The 26,415-nt window shown below is 39.8% G+C and overlaps 1 protein-coding gene across 1 annotated transcript in view; it reads left to right on the top strand.

Moving 5' to 3' along the window:
* The first annotated feature begins 375 nt into the window (after positions 1–375).
* The window catches only part of cadm4 (cell adhesion molecule 4), a 155,995-nt gene continuing 129,955 nt past the window's right edge, over positions 376–26,415 (top strand). Inside the window, exon 1 of the mRNA XM_026944806.3 lies at positions 376–642. Coding sequence (XP_026800607.2) covers positions 570–642 — 73 coding nt within the window. The 5' untranslated portion in view covers positions 376–569. The remainder of the gene's footprint in view (positions 643–26,415) is intronic.

Here is a 26,415-nt window from a genome sequence, read left to right as displayed (position 1 = left end):
CAGGCAACCTACAGTACAATCCTTAAGTGTAGTAAAGTATTGCCCATGATCTTGGATAATACACAGCAGTCCCAGTTAAATCCATTTGATCAGTAAAGCTTCAGGAGTTTTAGATCAGGCTGTAATGTGTTGGGATTGTGAAGTGCATCCTGTGGTCTGTAATGTCGCTAATGCTTGCAGTTAATCACATTTATGGCGCATTGATTTCAATTATTTTAAAAAGGGCCTGCTTTTTACAATCAGCCTTCTCTCGTTTTAAATTGCCAACCAAACCCGCCCATTATTACCTTTAAATTGACATCCAAACCCCGCCCCTGGATTATTTCACTACGACGCGATTGGTCGAGGCTGGTTTGGCCCCGCCCCCTTCGTGACAGTTGGCAGCAGTGTGAAGCAGACAGTGGAAAACCCAGAGCTTCCCGCAGCCGCTCAGTTCAGCGCAGATCTGAGCAAAGTGGCGTTAGTATGTAAGATCCAGTCGATTCCAAGCGACGCTGGAGTTCAGAAAGAAACTTCACCCGTCTCGGGATCCGACTCGAAGAGGACTTAACCAGGGAAATAGAGCTGAGATGGCATTTTGGTCCGTTTGGAAGTACTGCGGTGTATTCTCCACACTACTCCTGCTGTCGTTCCTGCGCACAGGTAACACCGGATCCTTCTGTGTCCCTTTAATGTCCATGCAGTCATCTGTGTCTCTCTCTGTGCACATGGTTTATCTCCATTCATCTCAGCCGCCTGTGTGTGCAGTGTGCCGTTATTTACTATGCGCGTGCGTGAGCTTGCAGGTCTTTTCATCTTCTCCACATGGCGTATTTTATAGAAATGTTTGTAAACTACGTGCTCATGAAGCCACAAAGCGTCATTCTGAAAGAAATAAAACATATAAACTACCCCATACAGAAAGTACTTTTAGTTTCTTTTTGCTTCATTCAGGATTCTTTAAAACTGCTTTATCCCTCTACACCTAGACACCTATATTGGCGTGTATATATATTTATGTATATGTTTTTTCATAGGCTGTAACCTGGGCTTTCCTCACAGGGACCTGAGAGACATTCTGGAGATTCTGGTCATTTAGTCAATCAGTGTACAATGACGTAATAACAAGGCTGCGTTCCAAACCGTGGACCTGTGTACTAAATAGAAAGTAAATATAATACGCCTGATAATACACCAGGAGTTAGTGTAATAATGCGGTGGTGTACTGTGCTGATACACGTTTTGGTACGATGGTGTGTGGTTTGGGACAGAGCCATAACCCTTTCTTCCCTTGATTCTCTCATTGTTCTCTCTCCCGCGCGTTTCCTACTGTAGCCTGCTTGCAGTACACTCACTGCTTCCTGTCATCACTTATAGGGTTTGATAGATTTGTGGGTCAGGCTGAATACAAATATGCATGAACTTTTGGCATCACTATGAAATTTTATTGAAATTTAAATGTAAAACACACAAACACACACACACACACACACACTTTTGGCACTGGATGGGGTGACAAACCATTGCAGGGCACAATCACACATGCAGTCACACACTATGGACGATTTAGAGATGCCAATCAGGCTACAACGCATGTCTTTGGACTGGGGGAGGAAACCGGAGTACCTGGATGAAACCCCTGAAGCACAGGGAAAACATGCAGGCTCCACACACACAGGGCAGAGGCAGGATTCAAACCCCCAACCCTGGAGGTGCAAGGCAAATGTGCTAAGCACTAAGCCTCTGTCTGTCTGTCTGTGTGTGTGTGTGTGTGTGTGTGTGTGTGTGTGTGTGTGTGTGTGTGTGTGTGTGTGTGAGAGGGAGGGAGGGAGGGAGGGAGGGAGGGAGAGAGAGAGGGAGGGAGGGAGGGAGGGAGAGAGAGAGAGAGAGAGAGAGAAAGAGAGAGAGAGAGAGAGAGAGAGAAAAAAAAAACGAGAGAACGAGAACATGCATACGTACTTATATTATAAAATGTGGGACTATTTTATGTGGCTTCAGAATGACCATAATAAATACTGTCATAAATGTGGATTCAATTTGCATTCTTGCTTTTCCATTTCATAACCTTTTCCTTTTCATAACCTGTCCTGCAGAGCTCCTACGCTTTGTGTGATCCCTGATGGTCAATGAGCATTGCAGAGTTCATCATGTCACCTCTTGCAGGATGGACGGCATTGCCTATACGTCCCATCTGCTTTCCTCTGCTTCCTCCTCCTCCTCCTCCTCATCCTTTAGGCTTCTGCGTGTGATCCCCAATAGGGCGCCATGTTTCATGCTTGCCATCCCATGATAATGCATCTCAAGGGAGCTCTGTAACAAAAAGGAGAACTCAGTTGTGCTCCTGTATGGCCAGAGTCCAGTGTAGTGATTTCCCTGCTCATGTAGGAGGTAACACACCTACACCACCTGTAAATGAATTCATGAGCTGTAGCAGGTGTGTGAGAGTGGAGTAATCACTGTGCTGGACTGCAGCCATATCACAGTTCCCGGCTTTTTTACACTGATATCTGAGGATTTCTTTGAGCAGCCTTTTTTTATTGCTTTACCTAATCACTTCCATGTGTGTGGAAGGAAAACTGATTACATTATTGTTTTAAAGATTTAGCTGCATAGTTGTTTGATCTCTTGAATGATATAATAGAGGCACAATCAAAATTAAAATCTCTTTCTAGCACTTGCTTTTCTGTTTCAAACAGCTTTTCGATTAATAATGATCTCTAATCACATTCATAGCTCGTTTCTTCCATTGTTTCTGATCCCCTGTTTTTTTGCTGCTCTCATGCTGGGTTGATGCATGGGGTTGAAATATAATTTGCTACGCTTTAATAAATGGAGCTCACCAGGTCATGTGGCATCCCGCAGTCTAGCATGCGGTTCAGCTTCCAGTGTGTGTTTGTTATGCATGATAGGCTGTGTGTAGCTTGGAAGTGTGTGCCTGTGTGTGTATGTGTGTGTGAGATACTCACAGGGCTCCTCATTGGACAGCTGAGGCTGGGAGGCGGTTCGGCAATCATACTCATTAATCTCTTTGGTGACATGAAGCAGTGGGGGAGGGAGAAGATAGCGGAAAGAGAGAGAGTGAGAGAGAGAGAGAGAGAGAGAGAGAGAGGAAGAGAGGGGTAGAATGAAGGAGAGAGAGGAAGAGAGGGGCCTGATCGCATCATGTCATCTGGCAAATCAGATGAGACTTTTGATAGCAGATTTACATGGCGTCCTTCCCGCCCCTGGAGTACTGGATGGAAAAACTCATTCAGCAGAGAGGTGGTGATGAAGAGCCTGAAGAGTGAGAGAGAGAGAGAGAGAGAGAGATGCTACCAGCCTACCTATAGGCTAAAAAGAACAAGGGAAAATGCAGGATGCAGATGGAGAGTGAAATAAGATGGGCCCGAGCCATGAAAAGGAGAGAGAGAGAGAGGGAGCGAGAGAGAGGGAGAGAGTGAAAAGCATGACAGAAAGAAAGATGGATTCATTTAGAGCAGTGGTTTTCAAACCAGTCCTCAGGGCCCCCCAGACAGTCCACATTTCTGCTCTATCCCAACTCACACAGCACAGGGATAGAGCAAAAAACAGCAGGATAATGAACCTGGAACAAAGTGTCTGGTCTGAAATAGACAGAGAGTGGAGACGAGAGAGATGGACGAGAGAGACAGTCGCAGAAAGATGGAGTTGTCTGTGTGTGCATACATATGTATGTCTTCACATGTGCATGTGAATGTTTTGAATCACTCACCTGACAGCTGATTCCTCGTTTACAGAGCTTTTGTGGCTGTGTGTCCCCTCAGGCTTGGGCTAGCATAAACACGTTGTGTACACCTGAGATCAATCCAATCTCTTACCATCTCATCCACACAAACACACACGCATACATATACATGCGCACACACATAGGCAAAGCAGTGTGACGATCCCTACTCCGCTACTGCCACTGCTATTACTTTAGCTTTCATTGGCCTTGTCCATTTAATCACCTCGATTTGTTTATTTGGTGGAGAGCAATACGAGAGTCGTTCACTCGAATCTGTTTTCATCATTTGCCTGGACTCTGTCAACGTTTGCTACTGCCAGAGGGCCAAATTGCCTGCAGACCGTAAAAAAAGTCTTTTTTGCATTCATTGTACCACATATACACACACACACACACACACACACACACTTACACACGTGAAATGCTAACATGCATCAATGACACAAATGATTTGGAGGAGCAGGCTAGAGAACTGAAGATTTCCTTTGCAGAAAATTAGACGTAGAATTGTCCTGGGCTTATGCAAGCCAATTTGTCTCGAGCTCCGTTGCCTTTCACAGATGCTCGTCAGCCAACACTGGCATCACAGAGGTGCGAGCCATAGGCTTTACTCCTCCTTATGTTGTTCTGAACATGGTATCTCCACTTGACACTGTTTTCAAATGCCTTCAACGTAAGCTGTGGTTTATCCTTTGATCCAGGCCCATGGGCGCATAATTCTCCCGCTAAAATAAAGATGTTGACATTTAATTAAAAGAAGTGAACTCACCTTCCACCACTGCATTCAAAACGGCAATCAAGTGAAATCCTCCCACATGAGCAGAATCCCAAAGCCTTTTGTTAGATTAACTTCTCCTCTTCGCCCGCGTCTAGGCCGCAAGTCGAGAGCAGTTGACGGAAGAGCACTAAGTGCCTCTGTTCTGTTATTTCCGCTAATTACTACAGTAGATTGCTCATTCCAGGGTAGCATTATCACGTTTATTTGAAAGTCTCAGAGGCAGCTGTGAAAGCACAGAAAAAAAGAGAAATGCAAGTGAATTCCATGCTGTAGAATTACTTACACAACAAAAAAGGCACACACAGTGAGCGATGGAAGAGCTGGTCGGGAGGCCATGAGAGCATTTAATTGCATTCATGCATTGCATTCACTCTTCACAAGCAGAGAGACAGAGAGACAGAGAGGGGGAGACAGAGAGAGACAGAGAGTGATGGAGCCTGACGGTGTGCTCATCTATATGTGTTCCTGCTTTACACCACCATTAGCCCTCAGTGATAGCTGCAGGCTGTGCTTGTTGCTGGTGACAATATTTTTGCCATAATTATGGATCAAGCAAAGCTGATCTTTAGCTTTTGCTTTTGTTTCACACTTTGGGCATGAATCTTCATTCTTCACATCCTCTGGACTCGCACATGATTATTCACTTCCTCAGTGTGGTTTCAATTCAGCTTTGGAAACATTATTGTGTTTGCTTAAGGAATAGTGTGGTTTTAATGACGGTAAATGTGGCACATTTTATGTCCACTTTTTAAGCAAATAAGCACATTTTACATTTATACTTATTCATCTGGCAGGTGAATGCTTTTCGGCTCAAGGACCCAGCAGGAGCTCTCTGGCAGTCGTGGGATTTGAACTCACAGCCTTCTGGTCACTAAAACAGAACCATAACCACGTAGGGTTATAAGGCTTACTTCCATCTCTGTAAAATGGCTCAGTGACACTGAACACAATTAATCAGGGGCTTTGAAATATTTTCCAGGCAGGGACCCTTTGGAACTGTAAAATAATTTCCCTCAGCACAGATTTATTTTATGAGTCTTATTCAACTATTCAAATATTAGACCCATTTTTAAATGCGAGAATATTCTGGCTGTTTATACGAGTCATAAAGCTTTTATTCCTGAATCTTCCATCAACAGAACATATTAAGGTCCAAGTTTACATTGACATCTGACATTATGTTGGCATTTATAGGCTGACTTTGTTTTTCAGTTGGTAAGGTTGCTGATTTGTCATCAGGAAATATCATCATAAATAAATGAACTTTGATAATGGTAGGTTGTGATTTCTACCACTGTAACAAAATTATTATTATGATTATAATACGTTATTTGTGTTGATTACTGACATTCTCTTTCTGGGGTCCTAACTACATCTACCAGTTGTGTCAATTATGTGGAGGATGTTAGTGCATAAGAATTCAAGAGGTCATGATTGCGACATGGTGTGTGTTTGAGTGGTTTCGGTCAGAAAAAATGGATGATGTTTTTCTTTGTTATTTATTATCAACAAGTTTATTTTGACTTACTGAAAGAAAATGAAGAGCTAAACATCTAAAACATCTAAAACCACTTAAATGTTACCATGGACTGTAAACACCATGACATTTTGTTATTGACACTCCCCCAGCTTGGATGGTCAAGGCTCACAGAATACTACGAGTTTAAGCGCATTCACCTCCTAATTACGACATTTCCAACAAGGCTTGAAAGCAGCATATGTCTAGATTGCTACTCTTGTCTTGTTTCTCCTACTCTCCTACTTTTGTCTTGCTACTCCCAGTTCCTTGTTTTGCCCAAGTCTTTGTGTTCTGCCTCATTTTGTTTCGGCTTTTGCTTGTTTCTTTTAAAATCCTGCACTTGGCTCACATCTACCTGCTGAGTTGCCGTTGTTACACTGTGCTATTTTTCAGAGCTCCTGCAGTGAAGCATATTCCAGTATCTGCATCATAACAGAGAGAGGAGGTTTATGGGTAAAAGTAGCTTACAGAAACTCACAGTTAGTTTGTTGTGCACACCTCCAAAACTAATGTATGGTGCTGTGCGTCAGGCAAATGCCGATTGGCTGAGCAGGGAAGTATTGAGCCAAGGGTTTTCATCCCTGAATGTCATCCATTTCAAAATGCATTCCTGTGTCTTCGATGTGTCACCTTACTACTCGCCGCTATGATTAACCGAATGCAACTAAAATGATGCATCCCATTTTAGTGATACCAAAACAGATCTTGCTCATATTCATCTCTTCCATACTCATCATCCTCGCCAGTGAAAGAGTGACAGATTTAATGCCAAATCTCAGTTTCATCTCAACAGATCCATAGAGGGCAGGGTTACAGCTCAGAAACAAAATGCATGCTGCTGGATAGAGACACAAATATTATAAATACCTAGACAGAAAACAGTGGCAGAGAGCAGTCAAGGATGTGGAGGTATAGGCAGTTAAAATACTTCCATTTTTCATTTATAAGGATTTTGCAATAACAAATTAAAGTGTAATGCATGCCTTTACCAGCAGATCTCAGTGGGGAGGCAGTACAGTTGTAGCTGAAACTGTATTAGAGAGCCTCGTGCAAGAAGATCAGAAGAAGAAAAATAAAAAGTGGAGAGAATGTGGGAGGTAAAGAGGAGTAGCGGAGTGAATGAATTGTTTAAGTCAAGAGGCTGTTGGCATTAAGAGGTGCACATTCCTGTGTTTGTTTCCATGACTGTCTTGATCTGTCGTGTCTCATTTGTACACACACACACACACACACACACTCACACACACACACACACACACACACACACACACACACACAATCACACTTAGATGTGATTGAAGCGTAGACTTTCAGCTTTAATTCAAAGGGTTAAACAAAAATATTGCATAACTGTTTAGGAATTACAGCCATTTTTTTGCAGAGTCCCTCCATTCTCACAGGCTCAAAAGTAATTGGACAGTTGATGGATAAGCAGTTTCAGGGCCAGGTGTGGCCTGTTTCCTCCTTATTTCATGACAGTTAAGGAGATAAAATGTCTGGAGTTGATTGCAAATGTTGAATTTGCATTTGGTAGCTGTTCATGGGAACTGTCAGTGTACGGTCCGAAGAGACGTCGATGCAAGGGAAAGAGGCCATCATTAGGCAGACATGCCGTGAAATAAAACAGTCTTGCTACTTGTTTATTTGTGTTTCTAGGCTTGTAATAAACTTAGAGAACTGATGTTTTGTATTATTGTATTATTACAGTGCAATGGATTTAGCTCGTTTCTTCGTTTCAGGTTTCTAGTGATATTTTTTCTAGGCCAGAAATTAGCTCCACCCCCAGCTTTCCATAAAAGGTAATTAGATGGGGTGGGTTCAGCTGACAGTAGGGATAAGTTGGTCTGTGTTTTCCATGCAGTTGTGATTTTATTTAACAAGCAGCAGAGGGCTCTAAAAATGACAAATGGCTCCTTTAACCACACATTATAGCAAAGCAGGCTATAGATCCCAGGCCTGAGAAGTAATTATTCAAGCAGGATGAGCACTGAAGCCTCCACTAGATTTGATTAAATGAAGGCGCCATTATGAGGCGCGCTCCAGCTGAAGAGAAAGAGAAAGATTACGGGGTTTCTTGAGAGAACTGCTACACACACCTCACCTGGCCTTCACGCCGTGTGGAGAGACTGAAGGGTGACAGTAAGGGCAATCTGTAAGAAGGAAAGAAATGCACTTTTACAGTCTTTTAGGAGTCAGACTAACTGGGGAAAGAGAGAGAGAGAGAGAGAGCGAGAGAGAGTGAGAGAGAACTTGTAAGAGTAACTTGTAAGAATAACATTGACATGGAAAGCAGAGTGCAGAGTGTACTGTGTGAAGCTGTTTGCAAAAAACAGAAACAGGGAATTTTTCTACTGCACATTCAAATACAAGAACTGCTTCACATTGCCAATGGTTGTAATATATTTTTCAGCTAAATTTACACAACTCGAACAGTCAACAGTACACATAACTGTATTGTCATTTTAGCAAGCAGTGACACCTTATTAAATCCAATGTGAAATATGTGCTAATGTTAACATTCCTGTTCCCTTGTCTGAACAAATGTTTGGTTTTAGTGGATGTTAGAGATGTGCCTGACTGTTTTTTTTTTTTTTTTTTAAATCCCCACCCATTTCTCCAGTTATTGCTTACTAAAACATGTACTAAATGCATCACAGAGCACTGCCTGAGCACTGTTCCGTGTCTAATACGTTCCCATGTTAATGAATACGGCCTTTCATTGTCCCTCAATATCTGACCGTTTACTCCCACCTGCATGAGAATAAAAACAAACCTCTCCCGGGATTTTTTGTTGTTGTCGTTAAGCCCTGCGGGATTCCAGTCCCCATGCACACTTCTTCAGGTTGCACCCAAGCTACTGCTGAAGTGGTTTGTTGATGAAGTACTTTTTTTTAACATTAAAAAACATGACATCAAAACGAAAATAATGCAACTTACGGAATTAAGATTTATTTAAGCCAGATAGTGATGAAGCTATGATCTATAACTATAATATAAGGAGGTTAAAACGCTAAAAGCCAAAAGTCAGCAGCCAGTATCGATTGAAAAAGTTAATGCTGCATTTGTGCAGTTGAAAACACTGTCTTGTTATGGTTGTTGAGAAATTACATATTTTTCCAAGGTTAGAATTGAGATATAAAACAGTGTTGCTTTTGACAGCTCTAATCTACCACACTATTCCTTTTTAATTTTTTTTACTCGTTTGTTTTAAAATCTCACCCACAAATACCATTAGGGTACCAAAAACCTCTAACTGGAGCTGGCATCCTATGGGAAAAGCACGATTCCACTTTTCTGGTGGCCAAAAATAATGTTCAGTGAGAAAAAAAGCTCACAGAGAGCAAATGATCAAAAGCTATCCTATCAGACTGCTTCCTGTAATTAATTTGATCTTTTTTATTAATGAACAAGTTTTAACTTGGCACTGGATCGTGCGTGAGAAAGAAAGTGAAAACCCACTCATCCGCATTCAGCAGTCAGTGGCTGGTGGATGAGAGAAAAGATAGGAAGAAAAAATGGCATCCAAGCGAGCCATCTCCAGAAAGAAAGAAGGCTGGGGGGAGAAATGCTGCACATGCAGAGGAGAAAGAGAGTTTTGCAAAAGTAACCCTCAACTAACATTCAGCCAAGAGGAAAGAGTGAGTTAGAGGGGAAGAAGAAAGCAACACATTTCAGACAAATGGAGATGGAGAGGCAATTGGTCACTGTATAGGTGACTACAGAAAACAACAAAAACATGACCGTGACACACAGAGAGCAGATGATCAATGGGGCATTTTTTTCAAGCCACCTACTGTCCACTGAATCTGTCGCTGTGAGTGGTGGGTCTAGGATGAAACACACACACACACACACTCTTCGCCCTTTCTGCTCTTGACAAAACTCCCACTCAAGTCCCCAGCAGCATGTTGTATAAATGAGAATTGCAACACTGATATCCTCGGCCCAAAGCCAGCAGAAAAAAAAGAGCATTGGAATGCTGCAAGAAATTTTTAATCTCCTTCAAAAGTGCTCCCAGTCCCTCTAATCAAAGCGCTCGCTCAGTTCAGGGGTCAGACAAGCTGAAAAAAGCCACTGAATTCAACACTGAACCATCAAACATTAGTCATGCAGGAAATAAAGATGGATTAATGCATAATGACTTTGTTGACATTACACTGAGATGCACACCATCTCTATGAGCTGCATGTAGCTTCTCTCTCCTGTTCTGTAGACCATCACTGATGGATCGACTGTAATAGACTATATTACACTGAAGTATCATTCTGAAAATGAAGACTCCTACATGATCACATTTCTATGAAAAATACCACGTTTTACTCCTTAAATATCCATAGCTCCAGAGTACGTCCAAGATGAATATTTTTCTTTTCTTTTCATTGGCCACCAGTCCAAATCATTGCACGCCTGTGCATATTAACTTTTTTTTGTAATATACTGTATATATGCTTATATTCATAACATCCAGTAAACTCCATCATGTTTTATAGCCTACACAACCATACTGCATTCACAGATCGAAATTATTTTAATGAAAAAAGAACTTAATCTCATCAAAAATGTGTACAAGCGAGGGTGGAGTGGTATTATTTCATTCAATTTCATATGAAATCCTCACGGGATACAGATGCAAAACAGTACAAAAAATCAACTGTACTCTCCCTTGTAGCTGCAGGGGTACCATCAAAGGTACATCTTTTGTACCTTTGGTATGTATCTTTTACCTGAGAATGTGCATGTGGTGTACCTTTTAATTAGCTTTTAGCCTAAAGCTTTGCAAGTACATCTACCTTAAATTTATCTTAAAGGTGCACTATGTTTACATTTGCAGGTAAAAGATGTGCAAACACTAAATGTGCAAAAGATGTCCACTGATGTATCACACCAGCGACAAGGAAAAGTACACCGCAATACCTTTATTTTCTCATACAATGTAAATTCTAATGAATTTGTGAGACCATGCATGAAAAAGCTACACTGAGTAATGGATAAGACCCATACTTTCAATTATGTGTGTTTTCCTAGACTTTTTTGACGCTTGAATATGAGAGGTATTAATAATATGATGAGCATGAATGAGTATAAAAAAGGAAAATATTTATTCTCGCAGTAATTCAACTGAAAATATGTCATTTTTATATTATCCACAGTTGCCTTCAGGTCATATGTTTTCTCAGCAGATACACACATGAAAGTCAGTTATTAGTATTGGCCATGGATTTTCATAGCACTACATCTCTAATTCCAGCAGTGTCTGCCCTTTCCCATCCCATCATCCTAAAAACAATGACTCAAGCGAGTCTTTGATCTTGCATAATTAGTAAGCGGTGAATAAATCTTCATTAACAGTAATTAATTCATGCCATGGAAAAATAAACATCAAGAAGTTGCAAATAAATCCTCAATTAAAGCATCCTAAGCATGACAGAAGGGGCGAAGCGGTTGCTGGCCAAAGTCCACAGCCGTATTTGGCATGATTTAGATCTATTTTATTATCCGGGAGGAGAAGAGACGCAGAATCAGAAGGTCAGAGTATTGCTCAGGGAGGAAGAGAGAACTTCGGTTCCAGACTGGAAGAGATTACTTCCCATAACAATGGATTATTTTTGCTGCGATTGCATCGGTTTAAGAAATGGCATTCGGTCAGTGTGGAGATGTCCCTGTCGGACGACCTTGACGATGGGCTGGTGCTGCAAAGTGCCTCCAGGCAATTCTTAGCGAAAAGGAGGATAAAAAAAAGGAGGATAATAATAAGAATAGACTCTTCTAAGTGAATTGCCTTGTATGTCTGGACTGGAGATTTGTGGCTTCTCTTTCTCTTTACCTCAGAGACCAGCCTGGTACACACAGTCATCTCTGAGCACATCTAATAAATAATCATATCTCCCACAGACAGCTGAGCCACTGTCACGACCGGGTCTGCAACTCCTGAAGTTGCGCACTACAAGTCCAGTAATCCTCAGCCCGCAAACATGACCTCCAGTCAGCCATCTATTCCTGTTCACAGTCACACGATTACTAATGGAGCTGTTCAACAATCACACTCGCTGCTGGAAATAACACAGAATGCCAACCAGACATTCCAGCATTGTATCTGACACAATTCCAAGCTTTTATTATCTGCCTATCTTGAGTAGTGTTTAACCATGGCCACATGTTTACCGTCTACTTTATGTCTGTTTGCCGACCGCCTGACCATTTGTCTCACGTTTGCCTTAGCCCTTTGGTTTGCTTGCTATATTGATTTTAATAAAACCAGAAAACCTGCATATCCATCTGTTCACTTCATGACATCCACACTTTTTTTTCTGGCACAGTTTTCTTGAGAAAATGGTAGACCATGGAAGAATCAATGTCTCTAATGCCAGATTGTTTAAAGTTGCATGTTGAAGAGGTGAGGGTCAATAGACACAGTAGGTGATGCTATTTTATAGACTGGAGCTGTAATTGTTCACCTCATGAATTACAAAATTAAGTGTGGTTTGTATGTATGTCATTTGAAATGTGGCTTATCATACAGTTTTTGACATCTGTGAAACCTAACACATCTAAATGTTTGTCATCGTCATTTTGTCTTCAGGGTATGCAAACTTTTGCACTCGACTGCTCTGGTTTGCCCAGTCTAACAGCAACGATCAAGTTTCTGTTTCAATCCTCAGGAAAGGCATGTGAAAGTACTGGGATGCTAGGTTAGCTAGAAATGTGTTGTAGCAGTAAAGTATGTCATTTTAACATTAATATTTCAATATTACATAAACTATTAATGTCTGTTTTCTCCTACAGGAGTATTTCACTGGCTAGCCCTGGTAATATAGACACAGGCCCATGTTTTTTTTTTTTTTTTGGCTATACAGTTAATGTGAAGTTATAAAATAACGGTATTCTCCACAAGCTGCATTTGCTCCATGGATAAGCTAGACTTACTTTGTTTTTTTTTGTTCTACAAAGATCAGATCCCATAAAGCATGGTGATCAGGAGAGCACAGAAGCTTAAGCTGTCTAAGCCTCGGGTTCAGAGAGAATGAACTCACTGTTTTCATACACGCATAAAAGAAACAGGAGCAGTAAAAAGTCACTTTGTTGTTGTTCTGCTTTCCCCAGTATCACTATTTGCTTTGTTAAATTCAGTTCCGAGCGCATTTGAAATTCAGTTGCTTTAGAGGTTTTTCAGAAGTTTTTCAGTATTTCAGTTCGTTTGAATATCAACAAGAATAGAATGTTATATTGTGACAGACACTGAATATGATCGACTATGTGCTTGCTTAAACCATCAGATGTTAAAATGGTGGCCTTCATTAAAAAAAAAATCAAGAGGATTCACCATTCTGTCTTAATGCTTTTAGACTAAGACTAATTTTTCAGGTTTTTTTTTTTTTTTTTTTTTACCCCACAGTCAAATTCAGCAAATTTTTACATTTTGTAGACTACCCAAGATCCATGTAAAAATCCATCTTCTTCAACTCGTCTTTGTAGGAGTTTTTATTTTATTAAGTTATTTATTTAAATAAATAAATAAATAAAAACCACACAGTTAGGCTGCACCCCTATTTAGGCAAAGTATCTGGCAACACTTGGGGATCCCAACTCATCTGCCAAATGCATTTCTGTTATAGGTGCTCATTACATAGGGTATAACATAATAGCATTGTTTACCCCATGTTGTTCACTATATTCCCAAAAGAACAAAAAAAAAACTGTGCCACACAAAAACAGTGAGTTAGAAAAGTTCCTGTTAAAAAATTTAATATCACTTTGTTGAATACATCCTTTAAAAATGTCTGATTTTTCTGATTCTGACAAAAAGTTTGATGTAAAAGGCTGTTTTTTCTGACAGTAAGCCAAAAAGTTTAGAAAACATGTTTAAATACATTTATTTAAATGTAAAAGTACAACATGGGCTTTGACATAATGACTTCTTATGCGTAACATGAAAAGATTTGATGCTGTGACATAACGGTTCAAAGTCTGAGATAATCATGGTGTTTATTTCATACCTGAAACTTCAAGACTGTAACTAAACAGTTGTCGGTGCTGTGATGGCAAAAGCATCAGACCTCAAAGTATTTCATGTTTAAATGGTGTTAACCAGACACACCAGACTGCACAAACACTTCTTATGTATTCCAGTTTTTGAAGTTTTTTTTTTTTCTACCCAATTATCTCCTCAGTGTTAGTCACCACCGGTTCCCACCCGCTGCATGAATATATTACTGATATTAAAGCAAACTTAGCCTTGGTGATTAAAAAGCAGGCCACTTCTCTTTCTTTTTTTTTTTCTCTCAGCAAGACACCATTAATCACATATTAATCAAAGTGACTGCCGAATGATGTCCCAAAAGATGGCTGAGTTAATTTGTGTAAAGAGAAAGAAACACACATACACAGATTCATTCAGTTGTTTTTTTTGTTTTTTTTTTGTCGTTGTTTTTTTGCAAGACCTTTGGGTTTAGATTTTTCAAATTATTTATGTGCGTCAGTTTGTGCTGCTTTTTAATGCACACTGAAAATGTCAAGTAACATAAAAGGCACCATGTTTCTTTCTGAAGGCAAATGGAACAATGAAGTTTGCAGGACTGCATCTGACTGGCTTTTCTGCTTTGTTTTTTCCTCTCTCATGGTTTTTTTTCTGTTTCTTGTGTTGCTTTGTGAGGCAATTGAAAACAGGCTTGGATTTTCATTAGCATCATATACAATTTTCATAACGATATGTCGTCTCCTTCGCCTCAGACACCTTCTGCTTCGATCCATATGAGGCTTTAAATAGATGTGTGTGCATGACATCTTTTAATATCTCTATACACCACATGTAGGTGACATACTATCCACAGCACACACACACACACACTCACACACACACACACACACACACACACACACACACACACACACAGACATACAGACAGCTGTGATTTGATCTTTGCCGGTAACCTGCTGTGCTCTACAGGCAATAAGCCGTATTTAGGAGGAGATGCTGTGCATGTGTGTGTGTGTGTGTGTGTGTGTGTGTTTGAGAGTGTGAGGCCTGCAGACAAGCCCAGGTGCATCCCGCCTGGTTCAGGTGTCCAGATTTTGCCGCCCATGGCTGTGCCGCTCACACAGACTCATTTACGAGACAATCTGTGTTGTAGTTTCCACATTTGCTTGCCATGAAACTCTGTTTACTGAGCATCTCTCTCTCTCTCTTTCTCTCTCTCTCTGTCTCTCTCTCTCTCACTCCATTAAATGCATATTACTCAGTCACTATCTCTGCTAGTCTGCTAAAAAAAAAGGCTGCAATTAAAATGCTCCCTTTTTGTCGGGAATTCTGTGTCACTGCGCCCTGTGCACCAGCCTGTTCTAGTCGCAAACAGAATTAGCTATTAAACCACGGCGCTAATGAATTGCAGTCATTTGGAGCGTGTAACACTGTGAATGCCACGACCAATCAGGAACGCCCTTGGTGAACGCTCCCTGAACCATCTGATACATCGCAGTGGTACTCTCTTTGGCGTGCACTGACACGACTGCGTGTATACAATGCACTTGTCACCAATTACAGCAATTAACTTTGGCACAGTTGATGCAGTATTGCTCCGAATGACTGTTATCTTTGTTGCCAAATGGTGTGGGCCTGCTCTTGGTTTCTTGCCCTTCTATTTTACCTAATGCCCGTTTTTTTTATGTCTCATTATTGTCTTTTTGCTCTATCTCTCTGTCTCTCTCTTTCTCATTCTTCCTGTTTCGTCAGATTACTTTAACCACCTTCTTTTATCTGTCTATCAGCTTGCTGATGTGTGCAGTTTGCTTGTGTTATATTCTGCACTTCTCTCAGCGTTGTTTTTTTTCACATGTCTCTCGCTATAAATGTCTCCTTTTCTATTTGCCAGTTGACGTTTTGTCATACAGAGCTATTCTAAATGTTCTGTCTCTTCTTTCCTTTTATGTCTTATTGTCATTACTGCCAAAGCATTGGGGAAAAGGAAAATTAAAACAAAAGAAAACAGCCGTAACAACATTATTAATGTTATAGTAATGTTAAATATTGAGAGTGATGTCATTAATTGTTAGAAACCATCCTTCTGCTTTGGCTAGCTTTACATTTAACACTGTCACTTAGCAGTTTGCCAGCTGCCTTGATTGATTGCCAGCTGCCATGTGATTCATCCAGTGATTCAGCAGTAATCATTCGCACTGAGCATGTGCCCTAATAGCAGGCTGGCTATGCAGAACAAACACTGACGTTCGTACATAGCTATTCAAACAGCTGTCATGCTAAGATTACAGAACAGATTAGAGAACAGCTAATAAGCAAAGTTATTTCTTAAACTTCACAAAGCCCAACCTGGTTACACAGAAAGAAGAAAAAGAAGTCGAACAGGACGTTTAACAAAAAAGAAACAAGAAGCAATTATGGACAATTCCCTTCCTTGGGATGTAATTTGTATAATTACGCTAAATGATGATGATATACATAGATCAGCAGTGGTCATTATTACTAGCCATCTCTTTCAGACTACTGGTTGAGCTTAGCCATACACTATTTTTGTTCATTTACTTCCAACCCGCCAAATGAGGGTGAAATTTGACATTAGTGTGTAACGCAGTTAATTTACTAAACACTTTACTGAGCGGGCTGAAAACACTGCCTGATGTAGTCTATATCTGTATCATTTGTACACATGGTGCCACTCCTGCTGCTTTATCCAGTAGCTAGTTGTGTACAGTGTTTTATCTAATCCCACCTCATAGCAGCTTGAACCTAAACAGATCCCAAACAGATGCTTTACAGAAAAGTGGTGGAATTTGCCTTGGGATGAAGCTTCCAGAACACACATACCAATGAGACAGCGAGACATATAATAATAAAAATTACAAATAATAATAATAATAAGAAAAAATATATACACAGTATGTGTACTATATGTAATGTACAGTATGTAATACAGCTATGTGCAAGGTGAAGGCAATGGCAGAAGAATTAAAGATATGTGTACCGGTAATATAGTAAAAGACTGTGCTGGACAGATCACAAGGAGATTGGGTTTAATCACCAAGTTAAAACGCCAAAGCTTTATCAAGACTGCCAGTGTTCTGAAAATGATAAAGCACAAGACACCTGTCATCTGTTTTATGAATTTAGCACACTTTTGGATATTAAAAACCCAATTTAGCAGGAAGAACCAATGAGCAGTGCCTTATAATAGTGAATAACGCAACATACGAAAGGAATAAACAATGTCAGGAACACATCATGAAGTGCTCTCATAGGAAAATAATCAACCACAGGATGGTGTGATACAGTCCGATGCAAAGCGAAGTTAATGTTACCACTCTGAAGGTGACTATTTTTCTATAACAGCATATCCCAAAGTGCTTTACTCCTCTTACACTACAGAAATTGATTTTATTTATTAATGAATGATACATTTTTATCCGTTTATAGTTACATTTAATGTCATGGAACAGCTGCTAAACAAGTTAGATCAAGTAATTCTCTTGAAGTTAATGAGACAAAAAAATGCAGCATGTTACAGAACAGCCATCCTGAAGATTTTCCTGTGCCAGAGAACTTATTTACAGCTTTACCTCTGACTGTTACAAAGCAGTGACACTGCTGGAGATGGCGTCCATAAATGCTAAACAAACATCTCCTCACAGAAAACCTCATCATATCAACAATTATATACATTTTTTTAAAAAAAAAAAAAAAAAAAAAAAAGCTTGCTAGACAAGTCCCTAAACAAGTTACTATAGAAACAGGAGCGCATTTGAATGAACGTGTGATTTGAATTACAGCCGGCACTACTGTCAGATCTGCTGTTATGTAAGGAATAACACTCAACAGACCGTGCTGTTATATGAAAATAATGCAGACCTCCAAAGTATAACGTCTGAGAGACAAGTTAGTTCCTGTTCTCAAGTTCGTTACAGCCACGATGCATAGTCATTTCCTCACCAGCCTCGCTCTCCTTTTCTCTCTTTCTCTCTCTCACTTAATCGGCTCTCTCTCTTTCACTCCCTCTCAGAAAACACACTGTGTCACTTTCCTGCGAAACCAGAAAGCGTACACTCCTCTGTCCTGAAGAATTTCCTGTGCTGATAAACTTTACAAAGCACCATGACTGTTACAAACCACTTACACCCAAGACTCCTTCCATAAATGGTACAGTACATAAAAGTCTCCTTAAAAAAAAAAAAAAAAAAAAAAAAAAGTCACCACGTCAGCAATTGTAGGTTTTACTTTGTTAAACAACACATTTTTAAGAATCTGTTTATTATCCATCTTAGATTATGTGGAGCTTCCACCATACAAGTCCATTTGTATGAGCTGTTACTATAGAAACAATAACATAGTAGAACAAGCATATTAATATAAACCTATCGTTCATGTTACAGATTTGAGCATTCGGCTACGCTGTGGTATAAAGAAAATTAATCAACACCTTCTGACCAATCCAAATCAAGAACTCAACAATGCTGTGGTATAATAATGAATAAATTTGATTCATTTGCATTTTCTAGCTTTACAGCATATAGAGTGAGTTACACTTGGCATGTCAGTGTTTTGGACATTTTGGCATTTCTTTTGCTTTCCTGCTTTCCAGTCTTTTGGTCTTTCTCTTGTTATCTTCCCCCTTATCCTCCGTTCTTTTACTCCTCCTAATCTGCTTTCTGCATTTCTTCTGCTTTCACATTCTATCCCTTCTTCTTTATCTCTCTCTCTCTCTCTCTCTCTCTCTCTCCTCATCTGAAATCAGCTCGGGAAATGGAATGAAACCCGAAGGGAGCCGTTATTTACAGTGAAGGGAATTTTCAAATCATTTACTCACATTTATTTTTAATTCATTTTCATCACACTCCGTTACAGTCATGATGATGGGAACAGACAGAAGACAGGCACTCTGTGCTGTGTCTTTCTCTCTCTCTCCATCTCTCCTACTCTTTCCCTTAGGCTGTGTTTATCTGTTTATGCAATATATATATATATATATATATATATATATATATATATATATATATATATATATATATATATATATATATATATATATATATAAATTTCTGTCCGTTTCTTTCTGCCATGCAATACGACAGCTACCATGAGGGGCTGTGTGTGTGTGTGTGTGTGTGTGTGTGTGTGTGTGTGTGTGTGGGCACTAGTGGTCACTTGTCAGTAGTATGCAGTTCACACACTCTGCTCACACACACAGCTCATTGTGCTTATGTTGTTATCATGCAAAAAGCGTCAGCATTGTGACCCGTGAGCATGACCACATGAGTGCACACATGCGCGCACACACACACACACACACACGTTTTTACTATCAAAGTGAGGTACGTCTTATTACTGTAGCAAAATGATATTATGCTTACACGTCACTACACTGCAATATCTCTGACTCTCAGTTTTTCAAATAAAAACAGTATTTATTTAAAAAAAAAAACAGTTACAGAAAGCATGTATATGTATGGGAACCATCTAAATGTCCCATACATCTAGCTCTAATTTGTCAGGTATTACAGTGTATTACTTTGGGGACATTTTGTCCTCACAGTGCATCCATAGTCATAAAGGACATAAATGTCTTCATCCATACGTTTCGATTTTCTCCACAGTGACCTTTTGTGCAAATATTCTGAATATATTTGCATTATAGGTTGCAGATTTGCAGGCAAATGGTGCATTAAGAGCCTGCAGTTTATGAAGCCATTTACACACACACACACACAGCTTGTCTCACATAAACATTCATACACACCTTAATCTCAGAAGCCCTGTATGTTTGATTAGGCCACTGTGTCTGACAGTGCAATTTTTATTCTCTCGCTCAATTAAAAGAAAGAAAAGCTCATTAGAAAGCAGGACACAGAACAGCATAAAGATCAGCACTTCAGTCAATCAGCCGAGAGCATGGAGCTAGCTGAGCTCATTTGCACACACACACACACACACACACACACACACACACACAGAGCATTCCATCCATGGAACATCCTGCCCACAGCAAGCCAATCGGCCAATTATGCAGGAGCAACTGAGTGTACACACACACACACACACACACACACACACACACAGACACACACACTGAGCAGGTTTGTGCTGGCATTTACTGATAGCCTTTTCAGCCACATGAGCATATGCAAATAAAAAAACATTTACAGAATTATACATTAAGAAGTGTTTTTTACTGAAACTTGCACACAGACACAGACACACACACACACACACACACACACACACTCTCACACTGCACCTTATGCTGTGTTATGTAACACAGCTTGTGGAGGCAGTGACAGTGACAAATCAAGACAGCTGATGTTCCATCACTTCACACACTCCTACTGATATGATGTAATGAAACAACACACACACACACACACACACACACACACACACACACACAGACACATACAGAAGGCTGTGGTCAGTTTAGCCTGTGGCAAGAAAAATAAACTATCAAATAGAGGAGCACTCCTCCTCTTTCCCTCCCACACATTTCTCAGTTAGCCATCCCTGTAGTGCCTTTCCTCTCTTCTTCTCTCTCTTCATCTCCTCTACCCTCCTTTTTTCTTCTCCCTATACCTATCACATCTCCTCCCATCTCTTCATCTCCTCTCCCTTCAAATCCTCTCCTCTCTGCTTTGCTCTTATCCCTTCATCTCCTCTTCAGTCTTCTCCGTTCATATTCTTTCCTCTCCCCATACCTCCTCTCCTCCCTTCATCTCCTCTCCTCTCCCCTCATCTCCTTCCCTCCTTTTTCCTGTCCTGTCATCTCCTCTCCTCTCCCTTCATCTCCTTCTCTCTTCTTTCTTTTCCTTTCATCTCCTCTCCTCTCCCTTCATCTCCTCTCCTCTCCCTTCATCTCTTTCCCTCTTCTTTCTTTTCTTTTCATCTCCTCTCTTCTCCCTTCATCTCCTTCTCTCCTTTTTCCTTTCCTGTCATCTCCTCTCCTCTCTTCTCCCTTCATCTCCTCTCTGTTCATCTCCACTCCTCTCTGGTGCCTCAGCTTCACTTTCCCCGTTGCTTCACAGTTAGTGGAATAAAAGGAGAGAGCTTGTGTCTGTGTGTCCCAGCAGACCTGCGTGAGCTGTAAATGCATGCAGAAACACTCATCATTTCAGTTGGGATGGAGAACGCAGAGGTTCGGGTTATGACACAGTTGTTATTGCTTTGTGTTGTTAATAAAAAATCGAGTGGAAGAATGTTTGGGGCAGTGGGATAAAATCAATATTGAGGTCTACAAGGAAATTAAATGCAGCAAGGGTGTTGCACGCACTGGCCTTGGAAAGGTGTTATTAATAGTCCCTGCTCTAATTGCTATGATTTTGCAGACCAAACTACACTAATGCAGCACACAATGTGCTGGAAACATAATTGCCCTTGCGGCCTCGAGTCTGTTGTTGTTTGCTGTTGTCTGAAAATGAGGAAGAACAAATACTGACTGAAAAATAAAGCCAAAAAGAAAGAGACCAAAGCATGAAGAGATGAAATAATTTATCTTATTAAACGCTGTTGTCCTTTTGATGCATAGCTTCATTTCACATTCACAGGGCACTCTTTTTCGTTTCGGTCAGTACAGGGTAATTTGCTAATATAACATTGGTTTATTGATAATTTACTTGGGCTTAAGCTCATTTTTTCTTGTCTTTGTCCATTTGCTGTTTTCAGAAATAATGGTCAGAAATGACTGGGCCTGCTTTGAAGCGGGTGGAGTGCCTCAAAAGCAGTTTGACATTTAAAATCTGCTGGCACAGCATGATTATCAAACTCACTTTAGTGCACAAAAAAGCATGTGCGTTCATTGCTGCTCTGAAAGACCCGTAATAGTGCAGACTCAGGACTCATTTAGAATTTTTGAATTACAATATTGTCACTCCAAATCAATATACATTGCCTATTTTCTCAAATATTAACTAAATACAACTAAATGAATGATTTTATATATTATTTATAGAATAAAAATCTCTTGCAGCTACTTAAATATGAATCGTAAATGATCGTATTATATAATTACTTAAAATATAGTTAATGAATCAATAAAAAATGTAAAATAATAATAAAAAATAATTAGTTGATATACACACTATATCCTTGAGGGTCAGACACATGAATGATGCACAAAAAGTATTCAAGAAGACAAAAATACGTTTGATGCAAGTTCCATCAACCGGCTGGTTATTTCTACAATAATTTAAAAAATAAAAACAGTAAAATTGAATCATGTGTCATTATGAAAATATCATGCTGCACTTTGTAAAAGTCAGTGAGGTGGTGATTTGAGTTGACGTCACCTAACCGCACCTCTTGATATGCATTACACTGCTCTTTTTCCAGGAACCTGCTGATCACCTGCGCGTTCTCAGCGCTTCACAGAAACCTAGTTTATGAAGAAAGACGTCACATCTTCTCCATAGAATATGTAATGGGTCTCGTAACCCAGCACAGGAACGCAATAACTGTGTACAAAAACAAATGCGAAAGAAATACAGGCTTATTTTCAAGTCGAAATCTTTCTCAAGCCATTTATGGAGTTTAGAAAGATAACAAAATCTATTTTAGCTTTGTGAGTATCACTGGCACTCAGGTTGTTAACTCCGCTTCAGTAACTGTGTTACTGCTTATTTGTTCTAAAATATGAGGCGGTCTGGGAAAACCCGTCGGATGCTGCTGTCATTTTTGGCCAGAATTTTGAGTTTTCTGCTTATAACATGCTTTATCTCTACTTTACCCATAAAAACGCTTCAAAAAAATATTTCACCAAAATGATACGGAAATGTTTTGTTTTAAATTTGCCTTGACTAACTCCGTGCAAAGATCCTGTGTAAGGAGCTAGGTTTGGGACGACTGATGAGTCCAACTATCACGATGGCTGTCAAGTTAGACAACTTAAATATCTGTCAGAAAACATGGTGTGTGCAGCTTTAAGATCAACAAACATCAGTTGCATTGTGTCTTGTAATACGTGTTACCTTTTAGCCTGTTTCGTATCATATGTGAACCTTAATAGCCTTAATAATGTTGCTGACTTTGGAGCAGGGCAGCAAAACATCTTTCTTGAATACATCTCAGCTTCCCTCGTCTGTGCTACCAAACAGATAAAGCCATAAATGTCTTCGCTCGCAAAACATGAGCGGGGGTTTAAATTAAGAACATGAAATGACATGTTGTTTATTAGGGCTACTTAATATCTCAGCTGCTGTTCACCACACTGCACATGCACGTGTAGTTTATATAATTTTATAATGAGCTTAGTTACAGGTTTATTTAGAGTCTTCAGTTTGTTAACCTTGTTAACAGGTAATTAATTCAATTGCTAATGCCTGCAGCTAGCAGCTGCAGCCGACTTGTAACAAGCTTCTGGTATTTTTTTCTGCTGTAATGGCATACACATGTGTACACAGCATGTGTTATGTGTATATGTCTGGCCACGCCCCCTTCTCTGCTATCCTCAGCATCTCTGCAGCCTACACTCCTTCCAAAGCCATGAGCAATACTGTCGTCAAACAGCAATAGTTACGGAGCACTGTAGGAATATTGCACACAGCCTCACAAGCATAAAGGAGCCAGTTTAACAAATGCAGTCAGTCTGCCTAATAACATCTTAAACCGAATTTTGATTTCCTAACACGGTGACTGTCACATTATCAAACAATGTTTGATGTTTGATCTCTTCCTGATTCTCAATCACTGTTTAGGGGCAGGGTTTACCATTGGAAGTGAAACACTAGTTTTGCTTTAAGGTGCATTTGGCACATTTCCAGTTTTACACAACGCTAGGGTGTGGCAATACTCTAACACTCTACCTTATGCAAACACCACCTGGGAACATGCACCAACGCCAAGCTCTTATACTTTTTATTATTTTTGTGTTTGTGTCATGATCACGAATAAGGACTTCTTGAGTTTTGGTTAATGCTGCAAAATTATGCCTGATTTCGTAACTGCACTTATTGTGCAGGCTGCTGCATGTGTGTATGCACTGTGTTGTGTATCATGTCTATACTTTGTGTTTGTTTCTTTAGAGAAATCATCACCTCGTCTATCTTGTGAGACATCGGCCTGCTCTCTCATGTTTTATGTTTACCTTCACGTCCTTAATTTTCTCATGCATGCATAAACCTCTTTGTTCCCAAACGCCATCCCAATCCATCTTAATGAAGAGAGGATAAATAAACAGAGAGAGGGAGCCCTACAGGACTGCATCACTCTGTGTAATTATTTAATCCCGAGACATTATGTTATTATATTGATGAATGATGAACATGATAGGATTTTATGCAGTCATTTCAACTCTCCTGAAACACTTTCTTCAGTGTCACATGGCTGTGTGTGTGTGTGTGTGTGTGTGTGTGTGTGTGTGTAGCTATGTCTTCATATCACAATCGTCTGGATTATGACAGCATAATTGCCTCTCATAAGAAAAGCTGGGATAGTTTAATAATTTCAGTTAATGTTCGCAAATTCCATAACCACTGCTGAACACATTTCCTTTTCTGGTTCGATGTGAACTTATTTTGTCTCCTGAAGAAACAGTGTCATGATGGCTATGTTTAAAAGTGCTAAATTGCACTTCAGTCAATCAAATTAAAAAGTTCTTGCTAACAGTCATAGGATAAATTAAACCTTGCTGCTCTTATTTTGAGCATCTGTCTGGAAAATATGGTAATTAGTCGAATCATCATCATCTTAAGACAGCAGCCAGCTGATTGGCTGTGTAACTTTCTTCACTTTGATTGTTTCTATCACCAGGGTTTAACACAAGCACTGCCTGCACTTCACACATTGACAAATACTCCAAAAGATCTCACCTCTTCTATTTCCTCTTTCCTGTTTTTCCAATTGTCACTCTACAGGCTGCTTGTATAGTAGTTTACTATGGTCTATGTTTTCCTAAGCATCATGGGTAATTTTCTGTCTTTGATAATGACAAGAATCGATTTTTCCAGAAGCACCAACATTTATTTTAATTAATTTCAACAACACTTTGCTGCAAAAATTGTCTCTGCACCTGTTATCGCAGTATGTGAACTGTTACAACTTAAAAACACGCTTTGCCACTTTATGGATTTCTGATTTGTCTTTTGTATTATAGGCCAGGGTTATTCAACTAAGGACCAGTTACATAATATTCCCTGTTTATAAATCTGAATAAGCAACTAACATGACTGAATGGCTAAGGCTTAATCACTAATGGTTACTTCATGGCTATAAAATAAGACAAATGGTTATGTGTTGTTTCATAGTAGACTAATGCCATGGTGAGACTCGTCAGTTTGAATTTGATTCACAGAAACACATACTTCACTGTCCTTTCTTCTTTAAACATTCTGTGTGCATCATCAACTTATTTTTTGTTAACAAGCCACGTAGTCTGTATGCTAATTACACGTGAGAGGGTAAATAAAATGAAAAATCTATGAAAGACTGCGAAAACACTCGCCATTTTGACCTAGTGTCTCTAGCCCTGTAGCTACTTTCTGCTTCTACTTCAGCTAAATAATTTACAGAAGAGCACATGTTTGGATAAACCACAATAGAGGATCTACTACAGATGGTGCAATAGTTCATGTTTAGAAAATTCGACTTCCTGAACTACAGCCAGATTTTTTCATACGTTACTCAGGACTGCTGGAGTATTTTTCCAAGTGTTTGGTCCTTGGGTACGTTGTTGGGTCTGTATCTGCATGCAATTACAGAGCAAAATGACCAAATTAAATTAAATTAAACCCTTTAAACTCAGCAGGCATGGCTAATGTTCCTCACTCTTACTTTCTCTGTACTTACTGAATAATACAGCTTAAAATGAATAATCGAATAATAATCTGGGAGCTTAACATGTTAATATTTGTATTCCACCATTTTCTTCCCAATTTGGCTCTTTGACAGTTCCCACCCACCAGCCAGCTTTCCTTTGTCATACCAGTTGGCGAGGGTGAAGGCTAACACATGCTTCTTCTGAGACACATGAAGCCAGACAAGTGCAACTTATCAAACTGCACTTCATGCTGCATCACAGGACAGCGTAACACACTCTGAGCTAAGCGCTATCTACCCTCTTCCACATACATGAGCTCACAGAAGCCCATGATTAGCTAGTGTCGCTGTTATTGACAGGAGAGAGAGTATGACATACCTCCCACACAGAGATCACGGCCAATTTGTTCTCTAGACTTCAGGCCACGGATGGCTGTGGCATTGTTGAGATTCCTACTTATAATCTCCCGTGTTGCGTCACTCATGAGCTGTGGTGTTGTTTTTGAGTGATTTGTATGTATGTATGTATGTATTATTATTATTATTATTATTATTAACATTATTAATGTGAGTTTTCTAATATAAAAATAATTTCCTATTTGGGACAATAAACTAACTAATTGAGTTGCAACACTGTGATTTAGCAATTTGTTTAA

The sequence above is a fragment of the Pangasianodon hypophthalmus genome, chromosome 1 (assembly GCF_027358585.1).
Source record: "Pangasianodon hypophthalmus isolate fPanHyp1 chromosome 1, fPanHyp1.pri, whole genome shotgun sequence".
Lineage (NCBI taxonomy): Eukaryota > Metazoa > Chordata > Actinopteri > Siluriformes > Pangasiidae > Pangasianodon > Pangasianodon hypophthalmus.
Note: the sequence above shows the minus strand (reverse complement) of the source record. Positions and strands in the feature narration are given on the sequence as shown.